Raw genomic sequence first — 27,826 nt, 5'->3', positions numbered from 1 at the left:
CGCCTCTCTGGATTTCGGCCAAGCGTGGAGAGCGCTAAGAAGGAGCCCCCTATTTTTTCAGCACAGTGGTGAGGCTTGCCGACGCAAAAGAGCACTGTATGCGGCGCCCATATTGTAGTATGTGTAAGCCCAAGGTAACCGAACTGCACAGTTTGTCCGCACTGTTCTAATATTGATGAACATTACCGCCCCTTCGTGCCTTCCTGGTTCTCTGCCAGCACAGTTGTTGCCATTTTTTTCTCCTTTTATGGGTGTTGTGTTTTTGTTCCATATACTCTCTCGTTCCTGCGAGGCCACCCTGTCATCGTGACCCCCTTCCCCGCATCCCGAAGACTCCGACACATTCGAGGCCCGATTGTTGGAAGACCAACCGTGGACAGCACGACACCCCCAACCGTCGAACCAATCGCGTTTGAGGCCCGTTAAATCGCCAAATAGTCAGCAAAGCCGAGTACGGCCAAGCCGACAAACAGCACACTTTTTCTGCGCAGTTCTGATCAGCCTCTTTTTCCGATTCAAATTATTTTGTTATCCTTATTTCGTTTCTGTCGCTCCATGACTGCATTCCGCACCGCCGCACGCGCTGCCACTGCACAACCCACATCGGCGAGCCGGCTGAGATAGGTCACGCACCGGTCGGTCATCTGCTGTTGATGCCTTGATTCACTCGTTTCCACCCCTTCGTTCCTCGCTTTCCCCACCCTCGAGCAGCAGCCTATACCCACACTTGGGCATCCCGTGCCAAAGTCTACCCGTTCTTCTTCGTCCTGCTCTCCGTCAACCTTTTTATTCTTTCTGCCCTTACCCTCCCCCCCTCCCTCTCTCTCCCTTCATATCCTTTTAAAGACTCGCGGACGGGCGCTGCCGCTTCACAGCCCCCATCTTCTTCAAGATTCCTTCCTTCTCCAGCCCGGGCCGACTGCCGTCCAATATTCCTCTCCGTGCCCTCTCCTCTTCAGGCTCGGCTTCCTCCGCCTCGTCGGCCTCCCGCGCGTACGCTGACCGGCAGTCGGGGACCTCCCTCCTCGCGTCGTCCGCCGCAACCCGGTCCGGTCCCGCCGCCTCGTCTTCCCGACGAAGCCACCTTAAACGCGAATCCGTTTCCTCTGTCGGCGACTACTCCGAAAACGACTACTCCTCCTCCGACGAAGACGACGAGTCCTGGCTCGACACTGCCGATATCGCCGAGCAGCTTGCCGAAGACGGCGACAACGCCCCGGCCGTCCGTGCCCGCCTTCACGATAACATAGACCAGGACACCCTTGCTGGTGTCTTGAAACAGAACCACTCCTCGGCCGCCGGTAACAAGGCCCGCCGCAGCACAAAACGCGTCCATTACGACGACGCGAGCGACTCCGACAGTTCGCCCCACCGGCGTCACCACGCTGGCGCCGTGGACAAGGAAGCCATCCGCATCCCCGATACTGCTGTCCGTCGCGTCTCCGCGGTTGAACGCATCCTCGCTTCCATCATGACCGGCGGCTCCTCTTCCATCCATGGCCTCACCGGCAAACCCCTGATGTATGTCCTTTTGTACAGTGCCGATGGTCCCCGTGCCCTCGAAAATATGCTAACCGCCCAACTCCAGCTACTTTACGAGCATTTTCGTGTCTCTCGGCGTGTTCTTGTTCGGATATGATCAGGGTGTTATGTCTGGCATCATCACGTAGGTTCTCCCCCCCCCCCCCCCCCCCCACGTCTCACTGACTCTCCCTCTACTTGACTTGGTCCTTCCTAACACTCTTACCAGAGGCGGTTTCTTTAGAGACTACTTTAACAACCCCTCCAAAGCGGAGGTAGGTACCATGGTGGCTATCCTCGAGATTGGCGCCTTCATCTCGTCTCTCGTGGTCGGCCGTGTCGGTGACATCATTGGCCGCCGGAAAACCATCCTGTACGGGTCCATCATATTTTTTACGGGTGGCGCTCTGCAGACGCTGGCCACGTCTATGGCTATGATGATGCTTGGTCGCATCATCGCTGGTCTCGGTGTCGGCATGCTGTCTACCATCGTCCCCGTGTACCAGTCTGAGATTTCGCCCCCACACAACCGCGGCAAGCTGGCCTGCATTGAGTTTTCTGGCAACATTATCGGCTACACCACGTCGGTCTGGGTCGATTACTTTTGCGGCTTCATCGACAGCAACATGTCGTGGCGCATCCCGCTGCTGATGCAGTGCATTATGGGTGCGCTGCTCGGTCTGGGCAGTCTCATCATTGTCGAGTCCCCTCGCTGGCTGCTCGACAACGACCTCGACGAGGAGGGCATTGTCGTTATTGCCAACCTGTACGGCGGCGGCGACATCCACAACCCCAAGGCCCGTGACGAGTTCCGCGAGATCAAGATGGACGTGCTGATCCAGCGTCAGGAGGGCGAGCGTACCTACTCGGAAATGTTCCGCCGGTACAAGAAGCGTGTCTTGATCGCCATGTCCGCGCAGGCTCTGGCCCAGTTGAACGGCATCAACGTCATTTCGTATTACGCACCCTACGTATTTGAGTCTGCCGGCTGGGTGGGCCACAGTGCTGTGCTGATGACTGGCATCAACGGTATCACGTACTTGTTGTCGACCATCCCGCCCTGGTACATTGTGGACCGCTGGGGCCGCCGCGTGATTCTGCTGACGGGTGCCTTGGCCATGTGCATATCACTCTCGTTGATCTCGTACTTTATCTTTTTGGATCTACCGACCACGCGCATCTACGTCGTGGCCTTTGTCATGATCTACAATGCTGCATTCGGCTACTCTTGGGGCCCGATCCCGTGGTTGTACCCGCCGGAGATTCTGCCGCTGAGCATCCGCTCCAAGGGCGCCAGTCTGTCCACAGCCACCAACTGGGCCTTCAACTGGCTCGTGGGTGAGATGACGCCGATTCTGCAAGAGTGGATCGCATGGCGGCTCTACCTGGTGCACGCCTTTTTCTGTGCTCTCAGTCTCGTTGTCGGTATGTATTTCTTGTCACTGCGCTTTGTCCCTCACGCTGCGAGCACGTGCTGACCCATGTAGTGTACTTTTTCTATCCTGAAACGTGTGGTGTCCGTCTTGAAGAGATGGACTCGCTGTTCGGCGACGCCAGCACTACATTGGGCACGCCGCGCTCCATTGGCACGCCTGTCCCCGGCGACACCGAGTCCGGTGCGCTCTTGGCGCCTGGTTCGCCTGTGCCGTCGCTCGACCTGCGGGCGTCGCGCGGCCAGTTCGGCCCCTCCAGCGCCATCCCTGGCCTCAACATTGACCCACCGTCGTCTCTCCACGAGGCGCCGGCAAGTCGCCGTGGCGGCGGTGGCGGTGAGGGTGGCTCGAGCCGTGGTGTCTCGGGTTGGCTGTCGCGCGTGGGTGTTTTCCGCGGCGGCTCGTCACCGAACCCGAGCGAGAGCGGCGGCAAGTATGCGCCCCTTGGCCAGGGTGAGGAGTAAAAGTAGTGCTTCGTAGTGAGTGCGAGTCAAGCGAGCGAACAAGTGAACAACCAAACGAGCCAAGCGTTGGCGTTACGTTTGCCAGGTGTCTTTCTAAACAGTCCCGTCTCATTTTCCGTTGGTTCCCCTGTTTTTCTTCGTCCTTCTCTATTCTCTGTTTGGATTCATTTTTGCATATAGACGCACGTCACACAAGAGTTGATGTGGCAGCGCAATGTATTTTCTTTTGCGGGATGGGAAGAGGCTGGCAATCCCCAATCTGGAGAGGGATTTGCGGTTATTGGACATCATGTACCATGATAAGAGGCCAAGGATGGCTTCCTTATGGAGTTTTTATTTCCCCGCAATGAACGGACATAACTCTGAAGAGATGTCAATTTCTTCTTTCGTCTCATGTTGTAATGAAGACCGAAGCTGGTTTCAACGGCCCGAGCTCTCTGATTGGCTGGTGAAGTTACGATGAAAGCTTGTGCCCCACAATTCCCGCTGCCTCGTGAAATTCCGAGACGCTTTGAGCACGAGGCTCAACGTTGGACGTATGAGACGAATTTCACCTTCCCTCCACGCCAAAACAAACAATCGGATCACACGCAACGCCGACCCCGGGCACAGACAATGTCCAGCGCCGAGCTCGTACAGGCCTACCGCCGCCTCTACCGCAGCGCCCTGCGCGCCGTCCAGTTCTCGAAACCCGCCCGCTATGTCGTCCGCGACCAACTGCGCGCTGCCTTTCGCGGTGAGCGCACCACTTTGACGAGCGCGGCCAACAACGAGGGTGCGCAGCCGTTCGACCCCGAGGCCGTGCGCCGCACCGTCTGGTTCCTCAACTCGGCGGCCGAGTACCGCGGCATCGAGCACAAGATCCTCCGGAACCTGCTGAAGACGGCGTACTGGCGGCGCAAGGAGGCGGCCGCGCGGCAGGCGCCGTGGAAGGTCGTGCACCAGCAGAAGAAGCCGAAGCCAGAGTGCGTTCAATGAAGCCGTGCCATTCTTTTTTATTTTTATTTTTTTTAATAAAAAAAGTTTACTTAGGGCTAACCGTTTAGTGACCCTTTCATACGGACGGCATACGATCACTACGACGAAACTGTTGCAATGCTCAACAAGCAAATGAGACTGTGCCTACGGTGAAGATCTTTTGAGGCGAAAATTCGAGTGTAGCCACCCTTGAAACGATATTAGGACATTTCTCTATTCTTCCAAATTCACCTCGAAAGACAGAAGAGAAGAGAGGCCGAACGATACCATCTCCGCTCCTCTCATTGCAGACACTGGTTGCAGACACTGGCCGCAGACACTGGTCTCTGCTCTTGCTCCTCGACGGACCTCTCCTCTCTCCCAACGATACTCTCTACGACGCTATGCGCCTCTGGTCGAGCCACAAAACCGTCAAGTCAAAGCAGAAGCGTCGTCACCTACACAATGGCGGACCTATATCACGATAACTCAACTGCGCTCTGGAAGTGCAGCTTGCAGGTGTGCAGCCGCCAGCTGCAAAGCAGGCATTCTGGTGGCGCAACTGTGCGATCTGCCATCCACGGATACATGCATTATATGGATGTAACGGCGCTACAAATAAAGCAATACATTATTGCTAGCTTGGAGAACTATCGAATTCAAGTGTACACGCGTCACATACAGTGGAACAATGGCTTATGCACCCTCATGTGAAAATTCCCAGGTTCGAGAGTCGTGTGTTTTGCTGCCATTGACGGCTGTCTGGTGAAGGGTGATTGTGATTGGCGGGCTGCATGAGGGGAATGCCAGCTAGGACAGATGACGTCGGTTGAGCCAGATAGTTTGTGCAGGTAGGAACGTGAGAGTGCGATGCTGAAGTTGGGGTTTGTAAAAGAAAACGGACATGCTGCACATAATAAATAAGTTGAGAAGCAGAAAGACTTGAGACAAACGATGAAATCATAGCATTGGCACGTGGCATCCCTCTTTCGCCAAGTTATTCCCCGTTACTGTCCCCGAAGGAGCCCCGGGTTCCGTCTTGTAGCGGAGGGTTCGGCTGTAGCTCGGCTGCTATCAGATGTTCCTTCCCCAGAACTTCGTATTTTCGTGCTTTGTGTTCGGGGCTCCGCTAGGGCAAGTAGCACCCACCCAGCGAGCCTAGACCGGCCAAACCCAACCCAAGCCCAGGGCCTTTTGTCTTCTACTTTGGTCATTTTTCGACATTGGGTAGGGCGGCTTGGCCACCGTGCCGACAACGAGGGGAGACGAGCGACAAAAACGAGACGTCGAGCGAATATTGAAACCGCTAGAAATACAGTCTGCGTGTCGTTCTGCCTGCTGTTGTCTTTGTCTTCTTTGTCTTCTTTGTCCTTTAGAATGTGCCTTTTTCTCTGTCTTCTCTGGCCTTCGTCTATCGCACCTGCTTCAAACTTGCAGATGCTGCCCCGCTGCACATCGCTCTTTCCCTGCTGTCCGTCACTCGCTCCATCGTGCCTTCCAGTGCTAATTGCTGCAGGCCCCCTCTTTCCGCCAACCCATTTACGGCAGCTTCGTCGGCCGGCTGGCCAATCAAACGGTACGATATACAGTCTGCAGCAATCCAATTCCGCCAAACAAGCGGCAGCTCGACTGAGACGCTCTTTCTTCTTGTCCTCTTTGCTGCTTGTTTGATTCATTCTTGCCTCCCTTCTCTCCCTCTTCGCCATTACAACGATATTGATCCTCTCAGCTCGTGTGCTCCTCGTCTCATCGCCCTTTTGTCTCGGCCATTTCTCTCTCGCCCTTGGCCCGACTTGACCGACTCCGCCAATCTATCGTCCGAGCCGTCTTGTTCTGATAGTGCGCTGGCGCCGCATAGCAGAGTGTGCCTGTGCTCGCATTCGGTTTTGACACGACGTGGCTATCTATATCGAGGTCTTTTAGAAGCTGTGTCTGCTGTGGCATTGTCGCCTTGGTGCAGCACGAAACAGCAGGGCATACCAGGACTACCGGTAATAGGCGACTTCAAGCGAACCATACCCGTCCAGCAAGACCACCGGCCTCCGACGACTCCTGCGTGTTTGCAGTGCTCAGTGCGCCTTTCGCAGGGTACAGCGAGCGCTCCCTCTGGACCGAGACGGAGCTACCGAGAACAACATACGCGCTCGCATCGACGTATCTCTAGATTCAACAACTCTTTCACTCCGACGCTTGCCAAGCTAGAGTGAGGAGGGTCTTTTTCGATCACGACATCGCTTGGGCGCCGTCTACATCCCCTGACCGACCCTCCTTTTAACCCCTCTCCGGACGATTACGACCTCGAACCTTCCCCTCTGCGATTGCGGCGCGCTCGACGTCCCCTGTCACCTCCTTCGGGGACCCCTCTCGGCGCGGAGCATGACCGACTGCCCTCGTCGAGCCCAAGATGATCCCACGGCCCCATCCCGCCGTCCCATCATGTCCCCGCAAGGTGGCAGCAACAACCGCAGTAGCGGCGGCGGCAACACATCTACACCCGCTTCCTCAGCCATAGCCGCGAGCCAGGCTCCCGCCGCTTCTCCTGCTCCCTCCCCCCCTCCATACTCTTCAAAGTCCAAAGTACCGCCCCAACGATGGGTGAAGCGGTACCGGACCGAAGTCAGCGCCAGCTTGTCCAGCGCCATCAGCACGGCCTGTGCCTTTCCACTCGACAGCGTTAAGACGCGCATGCAGACTTACAAATACGATGGCTTTACCGACTGTTTAAGGCACACATACGCCAATGAAGGCTTGCGGGGGTTCTTCCGAGGTTTGGTTTTTTTTTTTTTTTTTTTTTTTTTTTTTTTTTTTTTCCCTTTTCTCCATGGCCCTGCTGTAATACGGTGGCGCGCACCTCGATTGTCACTCAGAGCGAAGCGACTAACTGCGATTTTCTTTTTTGTCCATTTTTAGGTGTAACGGCACCTCTGGCAAGCGTCACGATTGTACGGACGATATCGTTTTCCATCTACCAGCGCGCCAAATACATATACTCGGACTGGTTGAGCAAAAACTTTGGGTTTGACGTCCTCAAGCATGTCAATACGCACGGCACCTACCCAAACCTCTGGTCGGTTGCCTGTTTTGGTGCGGCCGGTGCCACGGCAGGATCCTGCATCACGGTCATTGCCTGTGCGTATTCTTTCCACCTTTTTTTGGGGGGGGGGGCGTATAGACAGGCTTGCTAACTACCGCCACTCGCAGGTCCGTTCGAATTGACTAAACTGAGCGCCCAAGTGTCAGTCTTGCTGTCTGAAAAGACGCAATGTCCCGACTCACGCAGCCGCGCCGTGGCTTCTAGCTACCAAAATAAGGGCACTTTAAAGACCATGGCAAATATCATTCGCCATCGAGGACTCACAGGCCTTTATACGGGCTACCGGTTGCACTTATGTTCGTTTCTCCCTTGCACCCCGCTCCCCTTTCATAATTCACGGCCAGTACGACATTTATGGTTCCTAACACCTTACAGTACGAGACACACTCGGCACAAGCCTGTATTTCATCACATACGAAAGCAGCAAACAGCTTCTCACAACGTTCGCCGGTTCCGCGACCCAGTCAAGCACTCTGCCCGTTTTTATTGCAGGTGGCCTGTGCGGCATCGTATCGTGGTCTCTGATCTGTATGTTTGGCGAGGCACTCTCGTCCGAGTCCTGGTAAAACAAATGAACGTTGTGCTGACCCCACAGACCCAATCGACTCGGCCAAGAGCATATACCAACGAAATGCCCTGCTGTATTCGAAAGGCCAAAAGGTGAAGCCGGTCAAGATCCACTTCTTCCAGCGCCAGATGTACCGAGGCCTCGGCGTGTCCATGACGCGGTCCTGTGTCCTGAACGCCATCTTCTTTTCGTCCTTTGAGTTTTGGAAAAAGCGCATCGACAAGCTCGAGGACAAGCCGGGGTGGTAATGCTTCCACCGTATACGCATTTTTTGCAATTTCTTCTTCTTTCGTTTTCTCGCTCCGTGTCATTTTGCGTAGCATTGTCTTATTTCATCCCCCGTTGTTTATTATCCGATTATCTATGCATGTTTTTTTTGTTTTTCTGTCAGTTACATACCACGTGCTACCACGATGCGCAAATACACAAAACAGGGCTATCAGGGTTATGGCGGAGGGGGATCGGCATCATATTCTGTCATGGCTTCTGACAGATGGCTGGGACAGTACAGCTTGGAGGACATGGGAGTGAAATATGGTTCAAAGATCTGTCCATGGTTCTTTTACCATTTATGTTTTTCCGTTTTGTTTACCGGCGTTTTAAACATTTTGGCATTTTCAGAGAATAGCATGGATCAAGAACAAATTTGAAATATTCGCTTCAACCCTGCGAAAAAGAATAATTATAACAAAGGGCACTGGCATTCACAAACTTTTCTTTTGTCAGTCCATTTGTGTCGTTCGAGAGAAGCTCTTGGTACGAGCTCCCCAACCGATAAGACAAGATAAGACAAAACTTACGATTAGTCATCACTGTTTTCCTAACTAACGATCAACGAAAAGCTCAAAGCTCTGAATCCCGACTTATTCCCATTCATGAGGCGATAGCACAACGCAACGATAGCAACGAGTGAATAACCAGAGCCAAAAGTACACGACAACACATAATGCCGTCCTCACCACCGCCTGTTGAGGAAAATAGCACCCCAGCGCCGGCGGATGAGAGTAGAGAAGGCGGACAATCCCCCATGTCTCATATTAGCAGCGAGACAGCGGCAGCTGCACCTTCGACAGCATCATCCGAAGTTCCAGCGGGCGGCAAACGGTCAGCACCGATGAGCTTCGATCGGGCAGCGGGGGAGACGACTGAGGACAGTACTGTTGCTGTGGACGGTGGCGCGGCGAGCACACACATAGAAACGCCTCGAAAGACAGCCGAAGAAGCACCCACAGACGAGGCCAACGAGACGATAACACCACCAGCCAAGCGCCGTACCGTATGCGGCGTATGCAATAAGGAGCCGTCCAAGTATAAATGTTCACGGTGTCCGTTGGCATAGTATGTTGTCTTGGTTCTTTGAGACGAGGGAAAGAGGTATGATGAGCTCGACTAACGACAGCAGCTGCTCCGTAACGTGCTCACGCATCCACCGCGACAACCACCCGCCCGATGCCCCAACCAACGAGGACAAGACAAAGTCGACTCGTCCAGGGGCCTCGACAGTGCCTTCGCTGCCCCCGAAACCCGCACCGCCTGTACACCCGTTCCGCGTCCTGGACGACGCCCCCGAGCTTCGCCACCTCTTTGAGAAATACCCAACGCTCCCTGAGCGCTTAAAATCCATCTACGAAGCCACGCAACCGCCTAAATCTGGCGGTGGTGGAAACAAGGCCCCAATCCCTGGCCTGCCCATGCGCCTGCAGCACAAAAACAGCCGAGGCGGCTTCGGAGGCGGCCGGGGCGGTCGCGGTGGTGGTGGTGGTGGTGGCATGTCCAGCAGGCCGTGGACCAAGGAGATGGGCCTCCGCGAGGGCCAAAAGGCGCTGCGGCGGGCCCGCGTTGACCCGAGCGAGGACGGCGACGCGGTGCGCGCCTACTGCGAAACTGTGACGTACCTGCTGGCACGCGATGCCGACGACCGTGTGGGTACGGGCACGGGCACCCGGAGCGGCGACAGCAATGTTCACGTCCACGACGTGTCCGCTGTCGTGCGAGACGAACTTGCCGTCGAGGCCAATCAGGCGATCAAGACGCTTCTTGATGCCGAGGGCCGGCACTGAGAACCGGCCACCAAGCGCCGTTACGGAAACATAGTATTGGATACGCGTTTGGATGAGCATACACCTCAAAATCTTTGGTAGCGGTATGTATTGACGTTCATTTTCATTTGGCGCTGTTTTTCTTGGTTGGAATCAAATGGTGCATTTTCTTTCCTCCCCTCCACTCTCCGTCCTCAAATTACCGCCGAAGAAGGTTCACGCGCGTGTGAATCGAAAGGACGCGAGGCTATGCTAGAAACGCTGCAAAAGAACGGAAAGACAAATGCAAACAAACTTAATAAAAAGAAAACACTAAAACTAAAACTTGAATCGAGACAGGAACGACGACGATTTGGTCAAAGCCGTCAGCGACAGCACAGACGACGACTTCGACGTCGGCTCGCCCGCCGCAGACTCAACCACCCCGGGCACCTCCTTGGTACCTCCGGCGGTTAGAACCTGTTCTTGGACTTTGGATGCCTCCCCCGCGACGGTCGCTGCCAAAGTCGGTGCAACCTTGTCCTCCTTTTCCTCGGCCACCGCCACCGCCGTGGCGGGCGGCGACGGCATGAGCTTGTCCTTGGAGAAGCTGCTCAGCCGAGCCTTGAGCCGCCACAGTGGGCGGGCCTCATCGCCCGCCTGCTGCTGCTGCTGCTGCTGCTGCTGCTGCTGCTGCTTGGCCTTCTTCTCGCGCTTCTCGCGCTTCTCGCGCTCTTTCTTCTCCTTCTTCGCCTGCTTGCGGCGTACCGTGGCCTCGTCGCTCTGCGTCCAGTCGACGCTGTGCTCCTGCACAATACGGCGGAAGTCGGCCGCTGCCATCGCTTTCGTGGCTGCTGCCTTGGCCATCTTGGCATTGGCATCGGCACCCCCCTCTGCCTCGGCCTCGGCCTCGGCCTCGTCATCGGCGTTCTCTGTAGCCTCATCGGCGGCAGCGCCTTCCACAGCAGCACCGTCAACGGCCGCCTCCTCGGCTTTTTCGTCTGCGTCGCCGGGTGCATCCTCCACAGCCGCGGCAGCCTCTGCGCCCTCCTTCTGACTCTGGCGCCGGCTACCCGGCTCGGCCAGCGTGTCCTTGAAGGCGTGCTGCACTCTCGGTGAGCGCGCCGGCGAGGGCATTGCGGGCGACTTGGCCGATACGGGCGGCGAGGGTTTCGTCTTTGGCGACAGCGGCGGTGACGGCTTGCTCTTGGGAGACAATGGTGGCGAGACGGACACCGACTGATTGTGCGAGTACGGCTCCTTGGGTGACTGGCCCCTTGATTTTGGCACGCGTGCCGACTTGCGCGGGCTGCCCGCGGCGGCGGTGGTGCGCGCAAACTGCTGCGCCGCCTGGCTGGGAATGTACGGCATGCCGTGTTGCGCGCTGGGCGGCGGCTGGATCGTGCTCGACACAGAGCGTCTCTGGCCGAACGAGCCCGGTGCCATGGGTGACGGCAGCTTCGCGCCCGTCGTGCCGGCTGGCCCGCCACCACGCATATATACCTCATTCGGGGACAGCGACCGTGTCCGGTGCTTGCGCCGCTGCAGATCGACCATGCTGGGCGGTGGGACCAGCTCGCTCAGTGTGTTGAGGTCGTTGGGCGCGGAAAAGGGTTGCCGGCGGATGCTGCCTCCGCCTCCGCCTGTGGTGGGCACGATAGGCACATTGGACGCGTACAAGGCGCGCAGGTTGCCCGACCCGCGCGACCGGATGCGCTGGCCGCTGCGGTCGGCGCCGACGACGCCTTGCGGGGGAAGTTGGGGCGGCGCCGCCTCCAGCGGTGACCGTGGTGAGAGCGGCGACAGCGGCGACAGCGGCGGCGCACTGCTTGTGTTGGCGGCCGCTTGCATTCCGCATTCTGCCAGGATGGTGTACAAACGGTTGGTCAGGTCTTTGGCGTCGACGGGCCCGCGGTTGCGCCCGACGGAGTCCTTCTTGCGGGACGGCGGCTTGACGGTGGGGGCGCTGGCGTGGAGGACGGTCTTGGACTTTGTCGTATCCTTGGCCTGTGCCTTGTCCTGATCCTGCTTGTCTTGCTTTGTCTCCTGCTTCTTCTGTGCAGCACCGTCTGCTGCCTTGTTCTGCTGGCTGCCACGCAGCGAGAAGCCTGAGAAAAGAGCCATTTGTGTGCTCGCGACCTGGGCCTCTGCTTGGGACGTGGCCTGCTTCGTCTGCAGAGCCGCGAGCGTCTGTTTGGAGGAGAGGGACGGGCAGGACGAGTGCTGCAACGACGACGGCGGCGCGTCCGGGAGCAGATGCTGCTGGCGGCGGAGGTGGTGCTTTTGCGACGGTTGGCCGTGACCGTGGACAGGACCGAGCTGGTTTACAGGCTGATTCACCGGCTGGTACGAGTAGTGGTAGGGAAGTACCTGGTAGCTGCTGGCGGCACTGCTGTGCAGGAGGTTGTGCACACGCTGGTGTTGATAAGGCAGCTGCTGAGGATATGGCATCTGCTGGTAGGGAACGATTTGGGGATAGAACAAGAACTGCGGCTGCACCGCTTGTATTGGCTGGGGTTGCGGTTGCAGCTGGTAGTGTTGATACTGGGAGCTGCGGCGATGGCGGCTGAGGCTGGCTGTGGTTGCAGAGCTGCTGCGGCGGTGCAGTTGCTGCTGCGAGGACGATGAAGCTAAAGAGCCGAAGGAGCCAAACGAGCCATAGGAGCCAGAAGAAGGCTGATAAGGGAGAGAAGGACGGCGAGTCGGCACCGCGTGGTAGAGAGGGACACCGGTAGGCTGGTCCATCCGGGGCGCTGCAATTGTGGTGGGACCGGCCATCATCATTGTTGACTCGTAACGCATTGCAGGGAGGGGGAAGAGAGGTGGAGGAGGATAAATATTGAAAAGTAAATGTGACGGAGATGTTCTCGTTTTAGTTAAGAAAATAAAAAGCGAGGCGCGATGCACGGATGTTTCCAGATAGGGCGATTCGGAGCTTAGAGGCCGTCGCACAGGCGAAAAAGGCAATGGCAGTGAGGCGGAAAGAGGAGAGATATGAGATAATGAAGATGGGTTGAATATAGGTCGACAGGGCTATAGCAGAAGCGGTAATACAGCGATGTGATTGCGACTTGCCTTTGGAGAAGGGATGGGGAAGGGAAGGGAAGAGAAGAGAGGAAAACACAGAGGACGAGGACGACAGGATCAAGATATAGGCTGCTGATGAATGGAAGAAACGATCAAATGCGGACGTAATTGCGGTACAAAAGTGACGTATCTATGCTGAGGAGAGCGATGCTTGACGTTCAGGTGGACGCAGCATGCGAAAAAGAAAGTTCCGCATGCCAAACACCCAAGTAAAGCTTCTTGTTGCGGTTTTGTAGGCCGTTTTGGGCCTTATGTAACAGATCGCGATCTTCCGTCCCCTTTTCCATGGGAAACTATCGGCGAGTGAAGGGCAGACACAGCAGACTCTCCGCAAGTGTGGACGTTTGCAGCAGAAATGGGAGACATTTTTGTTTCTCGATGTTCTGGGCGCGCTGTAAATGTCTTGCATGCCACTCGATGTCTCTCTTCGTCGCCAACTTGCCTGGTTGCTCTGTCTCAAAAGACCTTCCTGCATTGGGATTAGGGTTGACAATCCGGTTGTTTGGAGGCACAGACAATGACTGTAAACGGGCAAAGCATAAAGGCCGAAAGAAAATGTGTGGGTGCCTGAGTGAGGAATGAAGGGGAAGAGAGACATCGACGACATACATGCCAGTGGATGCTGGTCGAAACACCAGGCGCGGAGAGATAAGAGGGGGCAAATGTGTGCAATCAGTAAAAGACGAAGCGGATAGGGAAATAAGTGAGACATGGAAGTGGACAAACAGGCATCGAAAGGAATTCCGGTGCAGAAAGTTGGAGAACGTTGAAACGACGAGCTTGGAACAAGTGACAAAAGAAATATATGAGGGCGTGAGCTGATCAGGGAAGTATCGGACGGGATGCGAAAAGCGCTGCTGTGAAGATGTGATGACGAATGGAAATAGAAAAATATAACAAAGCAAAGGTAATGGCGGAGGAAATCGTTATAAAACGGGAGTGCATAAGAACGACATCGATCCAGATCTGTTCGATTCGAGTCTGAAAGCTGCAGGCGATCTGACATTTGTGGGGAAGATTGCAGAGGCCGGACGTTGAAATAAAGAACTCGACAGGACGCTATCCAGCACATCGTCATAGAACGGCCTGGACTGGATCTGTCGATGCTGATCTGGCCTGCAGGCAGGTTTTGTCGGGAAGATACGCTGTGTCTAAAGAGTCGACGGGTAGTCCAGATAGTAGAATGACCGAATCAATGTTCTTAGACGACTTGCGCAGATCTTGGCCGGTGCGACCCATATCATACCGAATTTGCTTCAAAGAAGAGGCTGTTTTTCCATAAGATAGGGTGAAAGACGACCTGTAGCTACAACGCAGCTTCGAAACTGTTGTAGTGTAAGACAAGCATTCGGTGGTCCTTCATAACCATTGATCGGATTCATGTTGACAATTTCAAACCGCCTCGAAGAATACTCCGTGCTCACGTCCTGTGGCCGTCCCACACACAGCTTTGCTGGCACCAGCGCCGCCGCATCTGGGCCTGTCCGGTTTCCAGGACCAAAAGATGCTCTCGAGACAGGGCTCTATTTATATATCGACATAGCCATAGCAGTCGAGTTGCTCTCCGCTCGCCTGTTCCTGGTTCCGTTCTTTCAAGATGGATCGGCAAAAACAGAAGATCGTCTTGCCCCGAGAACGTCGCGTGGAGCGCAGGTCAGTTGTGCTAAGCACGTTCATGGAGAGATGCACACTTTCGTCAATGGTGCACCTTTCTTCTATCTGCGCAGGCTCGCAGGGTCTTTGCATGATGCAGCTGTGAGACGTACGCGGGGGGGGGGGGGGTTGCACTCCCCAGTTTTCGTCAACCGCGCCGCCTGGGAATCCTGGACAGCGCGTCGTTGTGGGCCTGGAACTGCCGGCCTTTTGCGGTGAGCCGCAAATAAAAAACGGTGATCAACCGCTTTCTCCTCCGTCTCCACACAATTGTCGAATCCCCACGTGGCCCAGGCATTGGGAGAGACGCTTGGCCGCGAGGCGCTGCACAGACAAGCACACGATGCAGAGGGCACAGCCTCGAGGATGCCGGTAGCTCGCATTGCCGGTGTGAAAGACTCATGGCCGCTCACCTGGCCATTTGGTGAAGATTGGTTAGGGGGAAGAGCTTGCGAGGTGCGGATGAGAAAGAGTGAAGTTGAGGGTAAGAAAATGCACCCCCAACACACCGGACCACAAATCCGATTTCAGGGTAAGAGCGAAGGAGAACTCTGCTTTTGCTTGATCGTGCCTTCTCACAACCACAAGAGTCCTTCAAAAAGACCTTTTTGACCTTGTAGCACTGTTGACTTGTACCGCGTATCATGTACCCGAAAGAAAGACTGGTGGTAAGCACACCAACCGCCGTATTCAACACTGGCCCCTGGCGCAGCATCCATCGTGCATTGGCGCGATCCTGGTTCCCTGGTTCCCTGGTTCCCTGGTTTCCTGGTTCTCGTCGTGTGGCCGACATGGTCAATATTGACTTGTAGTTCGGGTCGCTCTTTCGCTCTTTCGCTCTTTCCGTCCTTGATCTCATGAATCAATCACACTGCACACAGCCTCACAGCTCACAGCTCACAGGCAGAAAGAGCTCTCCACTCGTTTGGTCTTTCCGTCCGTGTCGTCTGCTAACTGGCTTGTGGTTGCCACGTTTCTGCCCGTTTCGGTGCTTTGCCTACCGGTCCCCCTTCCTTTGGCCTGCTTCGCACCTGCATTCTCTCAGCATCGTTCCCCTCCTTCTTTCCTCTTACCAGGACCGATTCAGTTCCCTCGTGGGCAATCTACCATTTGCTGCTTCCTATTTCACCCAAGGTTGTATTCGCTGTCCCCTACCTCATTACCCTCGTCACTCTCCTGCACAAGGTTCTCCGTCGCTCTTTCCCGCTTGCGTCTGCTGTCCACCTTCTCTCTGCGTGGCCGTTATCACGCACCGCTTTTCACCTGCTCCTCAGGCGTTGCCAACCTCGCTGTCTCCTTCTCGTTCTCATCTTTGTGTAACTTCCACTGCCGAGCGCTGTTGTTTACAATCTCAAGCACCACATCGATCACGACCAACTCCGTACACACGAACTATTACGTCTGCCAGCGTCCACGACGCATGACTCCAGCCCCAGAACTGACCTCTCTCCTCATTACTCGAATGACCAAGTCGCATCGCAACGGGGGAAAAAGATAAAAAAAGATAAAACGGAAAAGACACCCAACCGAACAGACGGCGAGACAGCTCATCACTCTGATTGCAAGCCCTGCAGAGCAGCAGCCGGACTACGACGGCATATCTGCACCTCCAGCCTGCATACTGCAGGTTTCTTCGGTTCGACAGGAACGCATGCTGGAACCAGGGGCAGACGGGAGCAAACAATCGAGCGAAACATCCAGAGATTAGAGACCGGGTCTGCTCTGGAATTGCTATTGGCGTTGGTGCACGTCGGAAAGCATCAATTCTTAAACAACGCCCTCAAACATCCGTCTGTTGGGCGGCTGGCCTGTCACACACAGTTTTTCATTTCCAAACACCTGGCGGTGTCTAGGTGCGTATTTTTGTTGGCTTTGGCCAGCTTCACAGCTTCACTCAATATCCCCACATCCCCACCCTGAGCCTTGCAACAGCACTTGCACAGCATTGCCAACAGCACCATTGCTGCTCTCCTCTCGACCGCCTTTTCTTGCCGCCTTTGCCTACTTCGACCCCACTGCCTGCCTTTCAATGGCCCCATCTACAAGGCACAGCTCGGAGTGACATGGTCCTAGTACGTTCCCAAGCTGCTCACTAGCAGTAGTAGGACCGTTTCATCGCCCTTCCGTACTTTTTCCCTATTCCCTTGTTGGTGATCCCACCGCCTCGTCGTGCTTGGTCAACTCTGTTCCACCAGCTCGAGTTGACGATGCTCCACTGCACCACTGCACGCCGTGTCCCCTCCTCGCGCCTCCTTCCTCCTTTTCTTTCTTGATGGGTGAATATTCCCCTGCGAGTCTCATCCTGTCACCAGTTGTTGTGGCCGTCAACGACGCTCGTGTTGGGCCCTCGTCCATGTCCAAGACAAACTGAGCCCCGTTCATCCCGCACCTTGGTGTCGGCGGGCCTCGACCTACCTAACCTGCTTTCGCTTGCCCCACCCTTTTCGCGATGATTCCCACACCCTAAAATTGCCCTGTCTTCGGTCCTGGTGTTGGGAACCTCCCCTGGCCTTCCTACCCGACCCGCTCTTGTCTTTGGAGCTGTGCCCTTGTTTGTGTTCTCTCGCCTCCGTCTTTCGTGCTATTTTTTTTGTCTTTGGTCGAGCATTCTCTCCGTCACATCAGTCTCGTTTCGTTGCGTCGCGGTTTGCTTTGTTTTGTCCTTTTCTTCTGGTTCTCCATCTTTCCCCGTCTAGTCTCTCTTATTTCCTTATTCTTCGCCGTATTCGCTTCTCAGCCAGTGGCACTCCTTTTCATTCGGACTTTCGTCATCCGCCCAATCCATATCTGATCTTCTTCCACCCCCCACACCCGCCCACTGCCCTCACTCATTCCTTCCCACCACCCTCACCGTCGCCCGCCATGTCGTCCAACAACCCTCGAGCTCGAACTCACACGCTCCCAGATGACCGCGCCCTGTTCATGTTGGGCAGAGTACCACGTCGCAAGAGTTCTAGCTCCTTGCCCGCAGCCGCTGCCCAGAGCCGCCGCCGAACCCCGTCATCCGCCAGCCCTGGCGACGCACCACCGAGCATCGCCGCGCCACCTGCCTCATCTTCGCCCAGTGCTTCAGTCACCGCCTCGTCTACTTCATCGCTCCCACCGCAACATCCTCACCCTTCCCTTCCTTCTCTTCAAACCGCCGTCAACCCCGACACAGATCCGACAATATCCCCCATACAAGTCCCGGCTGTCACGCCGATCGGCCCTTGGAGCGGCACTTTCCTCGACGCCGACCCGGACGGTGACGCTGACAGTGAAGAAGACTTCTTCGACGCCCCGGAGCCGACGTCCGACTCTGACATCGATACCATTTCTGCACCCCTCCCCGAGCTGAGGCAACCGCGGCAGCTCACCGCAAGAAGCCAGTCCCTGTCGCAATCATCAAAACCGCCACGAGCCTCGCCGCAATCACCGCTCTCAAAAGCTACTCAACACCAGCTTCCGCCACAAAGGGAGCACCCGACGAGTCTGCCGCCCCCGCCTCCGTCGTCAACCAATATCCGCGATTCCTTCATCTCTATTTTGGACGATCCTTTTTTCCAGCGATACCACACGGCCGGAACCGACTGGTTTGGTGACGACGACAGTACCCTCCCCGGCCCTTCGACGCCTTCCCTACCCCCCGACCCTCCCGCCATTTCGTATACTTCGTCTCGCGTCGATGCTGGTACCGCCAGCCCCGACCCCACCAGCCCCAATACACAACACAACCCCGGCAATGACAGGTCCGCCGGGCCTCCGTCTCGAAGGGAATCCGCGACTGTAAACGACCAAGGTCTTAGGGTAGGAAAGAGCTGTGTTCTGCGCACCTTTTTATTTATTTATTTTTTGGTCGTCGCTGATGTATGTGCCAGCCTCCACCTCCAAGGAAAATGGCCACCGTCAACATTGCCGTCATCGGCGCCGATGGCGTCGGCAAGTCGTCCTTTATCCAACGAGCGATGCGCCTGTCCAAGCCGCCAACCGGTGGCATTACCGCTATGCGTACCGACGTCGATAACAATCCGTTTATCGTTGTCCTGATCGAGCTGGATCTCGAACATTTCGACGTCGATCCCAAACAGAAAATCCACTGGCCCAAGCGAATCAGTGGCCATATCGTGCCTCGCATTGACGGCGCATTGATGCTCTATGATGTAATGAACAAGGACAGCATCCGAGAGCTCCCCCCCACCCTGTGTAAGTCCACTTTGTTTTGTCGTTTCTTTTTTTTTCTATTTTTTACTATTTTTTTCTATTTTTCTATTTTTCTATTTTTCTATTTTTATCTCTATTTTTTTCTATTTCCATTTATTTCTCCCCGTTACTATTCTTCTACCTTTTCTATGTGCATATTTCATGCGAGCACCATCAGCGCCCTTGTCCAACACCTCTCGCCCACCACTTGTGTACCCTATGTGCAATGCCACGGGGGTCGAGCCACCTTGTGCATCATTTATGTGCACCATTTCTCGCCACAAAACCACGCAACAGCGCAGGTGGAGCTGGTCCCTCTTTTTATTTCCTTCACTCTTTTCTACCATGGTTTGGTTTTGTGGTGTTGCGCCCGGCATTATTGCGACGTGTGACAATGTTCATCACCGTTTGCATGTTGTAATTACTGCGAACTTTGTTTCTAACCAGACGACTGGGGGGACACAACAGCGGCTCTGCACAATTCCAACCTCCCTACCATTCTTGTGGCCACCAAATGCGACAACCCGGAATCCGCCCGCCAAATCAACGCCGATGGCCTGGCCAACTTGTTCCCGTCCATCCTCGCAGACTTTAAAACGTCCGCCAATGTTTCGGGCAACACCCGCGACTGTCTGCAGGCGATTGTCCTAGCCGCCGTGTACAACCGTCAAGGTTTGTCCCTTTTGTTTTCATTTCTCCGAGTAGATGTTTTTGTTGTCTTTTTCTTTTGTCTTTTTCTTTTGTCTTATTCTTTTGAACGCCGCGTCGTTTACCGCCGTCTCGCTTCATCGCCCTCTCGCTTCCTCGCCTGTCTTACTCCGTTCGACATTGAATGTCTCGGCTTGTCTGGCCACATCCGTCGCCCTCTCCCGCTGTTTTAAAGATTCCCAGCTCCCATGCTACCCTCAAGGTGCCTTGTTCCGCTTTTGGCAAGCTAACTCATTTCCCGTGATTTGCTCATCTGTTCGATTCCGAACTATCCTGCAAGTTTCGTTCCATCGTTTCTCTTCGCATTACTCTTTTCATTACGTTTTCGACGTCTCTCCCGGCCCCGCTCCCGTCACTCTTACACGCAGTAGTGTCCGTTTTGCCTCGCGGTCTCAAGCCACTGCTGTCCAGACGCGGGCTCACAAACACAAACAATCCCCTACCTTACTCTCGTACCGCGCGTGCAGGAAATCTTTCATCCTACTAGACATGTTACGTCTAATTCTTTCCTTTTCTTCCCTTTCCTGCCGAGTGGCCTTTGTTTGAAGCCTCCACTGGGCGCAACCACTTTTCTGTCTTTTTCACGGTATGACTTCGATATTCTTGGAGCTGCCTTTGGTTTTCATGCCCCTGCCAATCTCTTTTCTGGAGCCAATAGGGTGCTGCCATTCAACGTAGCAACGCTTGAACGCCTTGTACCGATGTCTTTTTTAATGACACTCGCCAGCCCCGCTCCCTTCCTACCATGTTTCTCCAAGATTTCCAGGTTTGAAACACTGACTGCGCTGGTGTGACGAAAGAAGAGAGTGACATAGTCGGACAGAGCGAGGTGTGCAAAGCATACTACTCACTACCACCTCATTCTTACGAACTGCAGACAGTCCCTATATTGCGTCAGCCTTATATCCCCCCATCCACCTGGCGTTTGTTTCTCACTGGGATCTTCTGCCCCCTCATTTTCTGGCTTTCCCTTTGTCTCCCTTCTTTTCTTTTTCTTTTCTTTATTCTTAGCGTCTCACTCGGTTCATTCAATCCGACAGGGTCGTGCCACTTCTAACACAATCGCTTTCCGTTCGATAGGAGACAAGTCAAACAGCCACCACAACCACAATCGCCACCAACACCACAATACATACTCGTCATCATCTGCCACCACAACAAATACGAGTGCTCCCGCCACAACAACCGCGAATACAAATTCGACTGGCACGACGGCGTCAACCACCACCACGCGGCGACGTGCCGCCTCGTCCGCTGCCCACTTGGACGCCCCACCCGACCGCATCAACGGTCGGCCCCAAAGTAGCGAACAAGGCAGTGGCAAACACAGTCGAGCGAGCTCTGATCTGTCCCTGCTTCGAGGCGGGACGACGAGCACCTCTGGAGACCGGGACGGCTACTACCGCTCACAAAACTCTCGATCCCCGCGCGTCGATTCCCCCAACGCACAGCAACAAATCAATACCTCCAGTTTCGGAGCGGAAATGACCGATGAGAGATCAGCCCAGTCGGTACAAGGCATGCTACGGTCGACCGGCGTCCGGCTCGATGCCGGGCAGGACTCGTTCCTTGACATTGAAGAGTCCGATGCCGAATCCCTGCGCCGCTTCTCCGAGGACGTGCCCATCCTCCAGCGCAATGACGACAACATGTTCGACATACCTGCCAAGGCAGCTGGAATTCCCTTCAACGACCTGGTCGAGCGCCTTCTTGCGGCTCCCATGAACCGCGCCGACGCTAATTTTTCTGACGTCTTCCTCTGCCTCTACCGCAAATTCGCCGCACCACACGAACTACTTGCAGCCATTATCTCAGCCCTGACTAAAACTTGGGAGGACAAGTCTTCCCATTTCCTCGAGCGCACCGCCACCCAGTTTCGTTACATCGAGGTCCTCAACCGTTGGGTGTCGCTCTACCCGGGCGACTTTGCGCGTCCAGCGTCACGCAAGCAACTAGAGGTTCTCATCTACCGCCTTGCCGACGAGCCCATTTTCACTCTGTCTGCGCAGCAAATCAAGAAGCACCTCGACAACGATGTGGCCGAAGACGACGATACATGGTGGGCCAAGTGCGACGACCCGCCTCAGGATGAGCCCACAGCTGCCGGTGCGACTCCAAGCAAGGAGCAGCCTCCTGCCGACAGCCTACGATCTCTCACGCTCCAAAACTCGCAGTCCTCCGACCAGCCGTCCAGCGAAGCTGGTAGTGGCGGCGCTGGCGCCAGTACCAGCGGAAGTAGTGGCACGTTAGCTGCCACCCTCGGCTCGGGACGGGGGCTGGCACACTTCCAATACCACTCGTATGAGGACTACGAACGCGAGGCCGCTACCATGGTGCCCATGGCAACACTGCCTCTCAACAAATTCCGCTACCACATCTTCATGGATATGGACGCCAACGAGGTGGCCGACGAGATTACTCGCATCGACTGGATTATGTTTAGCAGTATCCGTATTCGTGACCTCGTGCGCCACGTCTCTCTATCCGCACAGGAGAAGGAACGGTGTCGCTCTCTCCGGAACATGGACCGCATGATTTCACACTTTAACCATATCGCCAAGTGGGTATCCAACATGATCCTTATCCGCGACAAGGCAAAACACCGCGCTCCGTGCCTGCAAAAGTTCATGGCCATCGCCCTCCGTCTGCGCCAGCTGCGCAACTACAACGGCCTTGCCGCCATGCTGGCCGGAATTAACAGCACGGCTATCCATCGGCTCGCCCAGACGCGCGCCCTTGTCGACCCAGATATCCAAAAGAGCTTTGCACGCCTCGTCCTGCTCATGAGCACACAAAAGAGCCACTTTGCCTATCGATTGGCATGGGAGAACTCGCCACTGCCGCGCATCCCCTTTATGCCACTGCATCGTCGCGACCTTGTCAGTGCCGAAGAAGGAAGCCGTACATTTGTTGGCCCGCAGGGTGACCGCGTTAACTGGAAGAAGTTTGAGGTGCTAGGCGAGGTCCTGCTGCCTCTCATGAAGAGCCAAGGCACACCCTACCCGAACCTCAAGAAGCACCAACCGTCACGCGAGATGATTCTCGACTGTCGCATGCCCATGGACGAAGAGGACATCTACCAACGCAGTGTGCAGGTCGAGCCCACTGGCGGTGCTGCGGACCTCAAGAAGAAGTTCCCCTGGCTGCCGAAATGAAGCCCTCCTTCACAGGGCTGACGATAGTCTCGTCGCAATCACCTTGTCTACACCATCTTATTGCATCTATTGTCTCTCATTCTATTGTCTATATCATGCTAATGACCATTGCACATAAATTTGTTTTCAATTTTGGAATATTTCTCGCCTGCCGCCTTCATTCTATACCCGGTTACGCTCAGGAAAGTGCTCACTGCTAGGTTTTTTTGCGATACAGGAGAATTGGAGGTCACGCTACAGAGCCATATCCGTTTTCATGATGACGTTTCGAGTTTTGTTAATTTTAGAATATGACGCGCTTACAAGGAAACAGCAGGTCGATCCGCTTGTGTTTTGTTATTTTGTTATTATTTTCACCGACTCATACCATTGCAAGGCGCATATTCTTTCTTTACATCAATGAAAATACAATATTACTGGAAAATATAAACTTGACCGACATTTTAGGGCCAGATTACATGCTTCACTTTTTGGTCTATAATGAATGCCTTAGTCCACTGTCAGCCTGGCGGTACTTTGTCAATCTGGAAGCTGCGAACGACCTATGTCTAGTTGTTTCCCAATAAAGCAATCTTGTCTTTCAAGCTGGAAATCCGCACACAAACAATATCGGCAGGAGTGACGATGCGCCGCTCCTTCCCGTTCCGTTCAGGAAGGCAAAAGTCTGCCAACACACAACCCCCTTTTTTCTTTTGGTTTTTCTTTTTACTTTTCCCCCTTTCCCCTCAAGACTTGCCATGCTCGATGCCATTACCGATGGGGCAGCGATGGCATCGATATCCACACCCCCACTACTACCACCACTGCCGCCAGCATCGACAACAACGACAGTCCATTTCCCCCGTCGCCAATGGGTCACCTTTGATGCTGAATGGAAACTGACTTTGACCGCCACGGCCGAGCTCGCTTGGGATACATTGGGAGGCATTCCAGGGTCTTACAACCCTGGCGTTTTCCGCAGCCAGGTAGTTACTGCGGCTCGCGTTGCCGAGCTTGTTCGAGCTGGCCGGCTGTGGATTGGCAGTGACGGGCGCAGTGTCGACCTGACTGTACGCCCCATGCTGGAGGGGAAGCGTATGAGCAATGGAGGCACTCAGGGCGACGGCGAAGACGATGACAACGACTACCTTTGTGAGCTGTTCCGCGAGACCATTATGGAGTGGCCCGCGTGGAAGGACCGGCTAGGACTACGTGTTCGAAGCAGGAGCGCGGAGACGGGGTCTCGTGAAGATACAACTCTCCTGTATTTGACTGTTACCCATCCACCCTCGCCCGGAGGACTGTTCGCACCAAGCCAAGCCGGTAGCGGCATCCCACTGGCCCGACTACAGCGCGTGACGTGCCAGCTGGGTCTCCGATATTCTGCGGAAGGATTCAAGCTCCCGCGAGCGACGGTGGCGACGAAGAGGGCTAAAAGTAAGGCGCAAGCAGCAAGCAGATCCAAGCCAAAGCCAAAGTCGAAAGGAGGAAGCCGGTCGTTCAGATCCGAGGAGAAGCCACCGCCCGCCCGCCCAAACTTGCGACCTCGACCGAGTGAAGCCGCCCGGCGGCAAAGGCAGCAGCAGGTCATTGACCCGCGGGACGTGCTGGTGGTTGGCAGTGCCGCGTGGCGTCAGTCTGTCTCTCTCATTACAACGGCGCTTCATGTGCTCGTGGGCACGGCAGGAAAAGCACCACCGGTGCCAGGTATCCGGCCCGTCGATGCCATTTCCGCACCACACGGTGCTCCGTCACTGCTGGATGTGGCACCGGCGGTATGGAGCAACCACTACTTTACGGTGAGCTTCACAAGAATACCTGAAATACCACCAGGCCGTATTTCAACGTCCTCGTCCCTGACATAACAATAATAGGCCGTGTCTTCACGCGCAGTCTACCTGCCTTTGATTCACAGATGCTTGGCGAGCTTCACCAATGCGCAGTCTGCCAGTTTGCGGAGAAAGGCCGAGGCGCTGGCCGAGAGTGGCGGCGTTGACGAGTTCGTCCAGGCCAACACGGAAGAGGGACCGCTCATGAGGAAACTCGAAGAGATCTTGCTCAAGAGTGTGATGCAACTGCCACTTCGACCAAAGAAGCCACCGAACCGAAGGCCAGACGTACACGAACAAACCGATCTGTCGCGGCCCGTGTCGGTGACGCTGGCATCCAGGGCAATAAAAGGACCTGGCCACCCTTCGTATCTACCAATAGCACCTGGACCAAGTCATGTATCGCCAGTAGAATTGTTTTCTTCTCCGACTATTGAGCGTCTAGACTTTGAGCCGGACGAGGATCAAGTGGTTGATTTGTGTCACGACAACTTGGAGGCCATCTTTACCCAATCGTCGGATGCCGACGGTAGCTCTCAAGAGCAACCACTGGAGTTGGAGGTGTATGCAGAAGCTAATGATGACGACGTCGAAATCGAAGCACAAGAGCTAGACTGGCAAGACATCGAAGCCTGGTCCGAGCCAAACATGTACCAGGCCAACGAATACATGGACGACGAAGACAGTCGTTTTGACGAGATCAGCGAGGGTTGGTCGCCAGACGGCCAAGTCTACGAGGAGAACGAGGTACTGGATGAAGATCAAGAATACGAAGACGGCCTTGATGGTACTCTTTCCGACGATGTGGGTAGTGGCCCCGCGTTATGGCAGGACATGCATGCATGGCAGCTTGACAGGTTAGGGGACTTTGAGAACGAGAGTCGGCCTATGCATCACGATATGGGCTATATGGACGACGACGAAACTGAGTTTATGGACATTGCCGAAGAGGATCTCGATGAAGGTGTGGGACTCTGGCGAGACGAAAGTGACATCATTCAAGTTTGCCTCTGAGCCGATTTGGAGCAATTTGCAACGCCACTGCGCAGTACACGACGCAGAAAAAAGAGACAATAGAGTAGGTGAAAAGTTTTTATGTTTATATGTAAATAAAAGGAAGATAATATAAAGGATCTTTGTCCGCTCGATGCAGCCTGCCAGCCATCGGGTGAGAAAATGGGACCAAAAAGAAATACAACGAAACTTATCTCTCGCTCTTGCGTCTAGAAATCTCAGCTCCCTCGTCCAGATGTATGTACAATATATAAAAAAGAAGAAATTGGACGCTCGAAGCAAGGCATGCGTTGTGCCTTATGCTGTCTTGTCATCGATGCATCGCCCGCTCGTCGCTTGCTCGCTCTTGATAAAGGGAACTAAACCGAGAACAAAACATAAAAAAAGGCGCCCGGACAAATGGGTAGACGTGAGATGGCCGGCAAAAGACAAGCGCAACCAAGCATGGGCAGCAGGTCGTCGAGCAAGAAGACGTCTTTATTTGTTGCTGACGTGTTTAATAAGCTGGTGGTCGAGATACTGAGGAAGTATGACTGCCCCTGGATGGTTCGAACGAACATAGGGTAACTTGAGTCGGCATTTGTCGGCATCACCCAGACGTTGCGTCCACATTTGCGTCTGTGTCTCGTTCGATTGCCCGATTGTGCGACATTCTCGGGCTTCTCGTGTCTCGATTTCCACACAATGGGTCCGGTCGAGCCCTCACTCATCCGCCTGTCGGGACACCCACCGCCCACCGCCCGCAGCCCGCGCAGAACTCTACTTCTTTGCAGGTGGCTTCTTGCCGCCCTTCTCCTTCTTCTTTTTCTGTTCGGGCTTGAGAGTAGCGTGGTGGATGAGCCACATCAGGGTGATTTCTATACCGAGGGTAGCGAGGACGGCGAGCAGGATGAAGAAGAGGACGGGCTGGTCGTTGAGGGTGGCGACGGCCTCCTTGGTGGCGCCGATTTTGGAAAACCAGTCAAACTGGCCCATGTTGACGGATTCGACAATGGTCGCGGAAGCGGTATTCGAGGACGGTGAAATGACGAGAGGGAAAGAGAAGAAAAGGGAAGCAGAGAACAAAAGAAAAAAATGGAAAACAAAACGTCTGCGCTGCAGAGGAACCAGTCGATGGGTCGTGTCAAAGAGATCACAAGTCGCGTAGAAGAAGACGAGAAGACGAGAAGACGAGAAGACGACAATGTCGACATGCACGATGCAAAATGACAAAGAAACAAAACAGCAGAGGCGAGGAATGGGAGGTGAAGGAAAGGGCACAGTCAGAAAATGGGAACAGAAAGGAGAAAAGGCAGGACAGAAGACAGGACAGAAGACAGCACGGAGAGACAGAGAATTAGAGAGAGACCGAGGAACCACACAGACAGCACAGACAACCCGCCAGAGTGGTCCACCGTGCTGTCCTTGTCCGAAACCCAAGATGTTACGTCGACCTGGATGGCCACGCCTCTTGTCGTAAGCTCCACTGGGGACGGAGGGCAGCAGGGCATTATCGTCGAGTTTGGGAGCGAGCAGGGACCTGAGACGAAGCGACGGGCTCTTTGTGCGAGGTCCCTGGAGTTGAGCTGGCAGTCCATGGCTGCTGGTCCTCAAGCCAGCCCTGCTACAGGCAGATGCGAAGACATAAAACATACAAGAAAATATACAAACGAAGAAGCACAAAGAGGCACAAAATACAAGTACCGTTCGCTCCTGCCACGGATTTACGCGGTGTTCATGCTCCTGGAACAAGGCTGTGTTTCAGGTGTGCGGCAGAGTCGACTGATTCTGGCCGTTTTGGGGAGAGCTGCCGCCAGGGGAAGGAGCGACTCGGGCCAAGGAGGGTACATAAAATTATGTAAGCCAGTATGCACAATCACTGTGGCCATGTACTGGTGCTGGATTGCATCTATTTGCACCCGTTTCTTTTCATTTGGACGATTTCAACTGGAGTCTCTATTATACATGTCTGCGGTCGCATCACTCGTACGACTGCCATTGCTTCGCAGCCAGTGTTTTGTATGAGTGCTCTCAGGGGTGCAGACGCTAAAAATACACAAACTCTCGTTCTCCAACGGGTGTCACTAGCAACACAGGGCACATGATTTATCACGTGCCTTTGATAAGATAAGAGCGGTCACAGCAGATTTTCCGTATCTGCCAATTGAGCAACAGCGACTGCCCCGAA

The 27,826-nt window shown here is 54.9% G+C and overlaps 8 protein-coding genes across 8 annotated transcripts; 6 read left to right on the top strand and 2 right to left on the bottom strand.

The window, feature by feature from the left end:
• Positions 1–98: 98 nt before the first annotated feature.
• On the top strand, positions 99–3,418 carry SPBR_03893 (uncharacterized protein; the record flags this gene model as incomplete). The annotated part of the gene is made up of 5 exons (XM_040762181.1): positions 99–117; positions 960–1,521; positions 1,589–1,666; positions 1,751–2,946; positions 3,009–3,418. The coding sequence occupies 5 exons, from the start codon at positions 99–101 to the stop codon at positions 3,416–3,418; spliced, it is 2,265 nt and encodes a 754-aa protein (XP_040623220.1).
• A 615-nt stretch (positions 3,419–4,033) lies between these two features.
• SPBR_04018 (uncharacterized protein) lies at positions 4,034–4,396 on the top strand (the record flags this gene model as incomplete). Its single annotated transcript, XM_040762305.1, has 1 exon — positions 4,034–4,396. The coding sequence occupies one exon, from the start codon at positions 4,034–4,036 to the stop codon at positions 4,394–4,396; it is 363 nt and encodes a 120-aa protein (XP_040623219.1).
• Positions 4,397–6,811: 2,415 nt separating this feature from the next.
• On the top strand, positions 6,812–8,285 carry SPBR_03943 (mitochondrial carrier protein; the record flags this gene model as incomplete). The annotated part of the gene is made up of 3 exons (XM_040762231.1): positions 6,812–7,142; positions 7,286–7,504; positions 8,065–8,285. 3 exons carry the CDS (start codon positions 6,812–6,814, stop codon positions 8,283–8,285), a joined length of 771 nt encoding a protein of 256 aa, XP_040623218.1.
• Positions 8,286–8,983: 698 nt separating this feature from the next.
• Positions 8,984–10,097, top strand: SPBR_03964 (hit finger domain protein; the record flags this gene model as incomplete). Its single annotated transcript, XM_040762252.1, has 2 exons — positions 8,984–9,375; positions 9,440–10,097. 2 exons carry the CDS (start codon positions 8,984–8,986, stop codon positions 10,095–10,097), a joined length of 1,050 nt encoding a protein of 349 aa, XP_040623217.1.
• A 297-nt stretch (positions 10,098–10,394) lies between these two features.
• On the bottom strand, positions 10,395–12,839 carry SPBR_03909 (uncharacterized protein; the record flags this gene model as incomplete). The annotated part of the gene is made up of 1 exon (XM_040762197.1): positions 10,395–12,839. One exon carries the CDS (start codon positions 12,837–12,839, stop codon positions 10,395–10,397), a length of 2,445 nt encoding a protein of 814 aa, XP_040623216.1.
• Positions 12,840–17,657: 4,818 nt separating this feature from the next.
• Positions 17,658–22,837, top strand: SPBR_03886 (RasGEF group protein; the record flags this gene model as incomplete). Its single annotated transcript, XM_040762174.1, has 4 exons — positions 17,658–18,581; positions 18,653–18,977; positions 19,422–19,646; positions 20,763–22,837. The coding sequence occupies 4 exons, from the start codon at positions 17,658–17,660 to the stop codon at positions 22,835–22,837; spliced, it is 3,549 nt and encodes a 1,182-aa protein (XP_040623215.1).
• Positions 22,838–23,574: 737 nt separating this feature from the next.
• Positions 23,575–25,659, top strand: SPBR_03921 (uncharacterized protein; the record flags this gene model as incomplete). Its single annotated transcript, XM_040762209.1, has 2 exons — positions 23,575–24,615; positions 24,760–25,659. 2 exons carry the CDS (start codon positions 23,575–23,577, stop codon positions 25,657–25,659), a joined length of 1,941 nt encoding a protein of 646 aa, XP_040623214.1.
• A 759-nt stretch (positions 25,660–26,418) lies between these two features.
• On the bottom strand, positions 26,419–26,634 carry SPBR_04023 (uncharacterized protein; the record flags this gene model as incomplete). Its single annotated transcript, XM_040762310.1, has 1 exon — positions 26,419–26,634. One exon carries the CDS (start codon positions 26,632–26,634, stop codon positions 26,419–26,421), a length of 216 nt encoding a protein of 71 aa, XP_040623213.1.
• Between the last annotated feature and the right edge of the window lie 1,192 nt (positions 26,635–27,826).

This window comes from Sporothrix brasiliensis (genome assembly GCF_000820605.1).
Source record: "Sporothrix brasiliensis 5110 chromosome Unknown Cont12, whole genome shotgun sequence".
Lineage (NCBI taxonomy): Eukaryota > Fungi > Ascomycota > Sordariomycetes > Ophiostomatales > Ophiostomataceae > Sporothrix > Sporothrix brasiliensis.
This window is presented reverse-complemented; position numbering and strand designations above follow the sequence as displayed.